Genomic DNA, 481 nt, shown 5'->3' with positions numbered 1-481 from the left:
GCTGCAGGTGGAGGGGAGGGCGGGACCTGTGGCCCCCCTGACCCAGCTCCCCTCTCCCCGCAGGCCGACCTGCCCTTCGAGGAGCCATGGGCAGCAGAAACAGAGCCAGGGACCAGTGATTAGGGGTCAAGATGAGGAGGCACCGGGACGGCACCTCGGACAGCACCGCCTCCTGACCTTGAGGCCTAGGGGCAGCGAGGAGGAGGGGGTTCCCAGGAAAGGAAACGGCCCCCTTCTGGACCTTCACACGGGCTGTTCCTGCTTCCTGGAATGTCCTTCCGTAATATCCACTCTGCTTCTTCCCTCCCCTCCTTCAGGTCTTTACCCAAATGTCGCCCTGGTGAGGCAACCCAGACACCCCTGTCTGAAAGAACGACACCTCTGACTTGACTCCCTGTGGCAGTCCCTTCCAAAGATGTCCGTGTTCTCTTCCCAGAATCTGTGAATATGTTACCTTATGTAGTAAAAGGCAACTTGCAGG

General features: G+C 59.5%; 1 protein-coding gene across 1 annotated transcript in view; it reads left to right on the top strand.

The window, feature by feature from the left end:
• The window catches only part of RINL (Ras and Rab interactor like), a 7,787-nt gene extending 7,664 nt beyond the window's left edge, over nucleotides 1–123 (top strand). Inside the window, exon 8 of the mRNA XM_008074396.1 lies at nucleotides 64–123. Coding sequence (XP_008072587.1) covers nucleotides 64–123 — 60 coding nt within the window. The remainder of the gene's footprint in view (nucleotides 1–63) is intronic.
• Nucleotides 124–481: the final 358 nt, after the last annotated feature.

This window comes from Carlito syrichta, unplaced genomic scaffold (genome assembly GCF_000164805.1).
Source record: "Carlito syrichta isolate Samal-C Ts95f unplaced genomic scaffold, Tarsius_syrichta-2.0.1 Scaffold316424, whole genome shotgun sequence".
NCBI lineage: Eukaryota > Metazoa > Chordata > Mammalia > Primates > Tarsiidae > Carlito > Carlito syrichta.
Note: the sequence above shows the minus strand (reverse complement) of the source record. Positions and strands in the feature narration are given on the sequence as shown.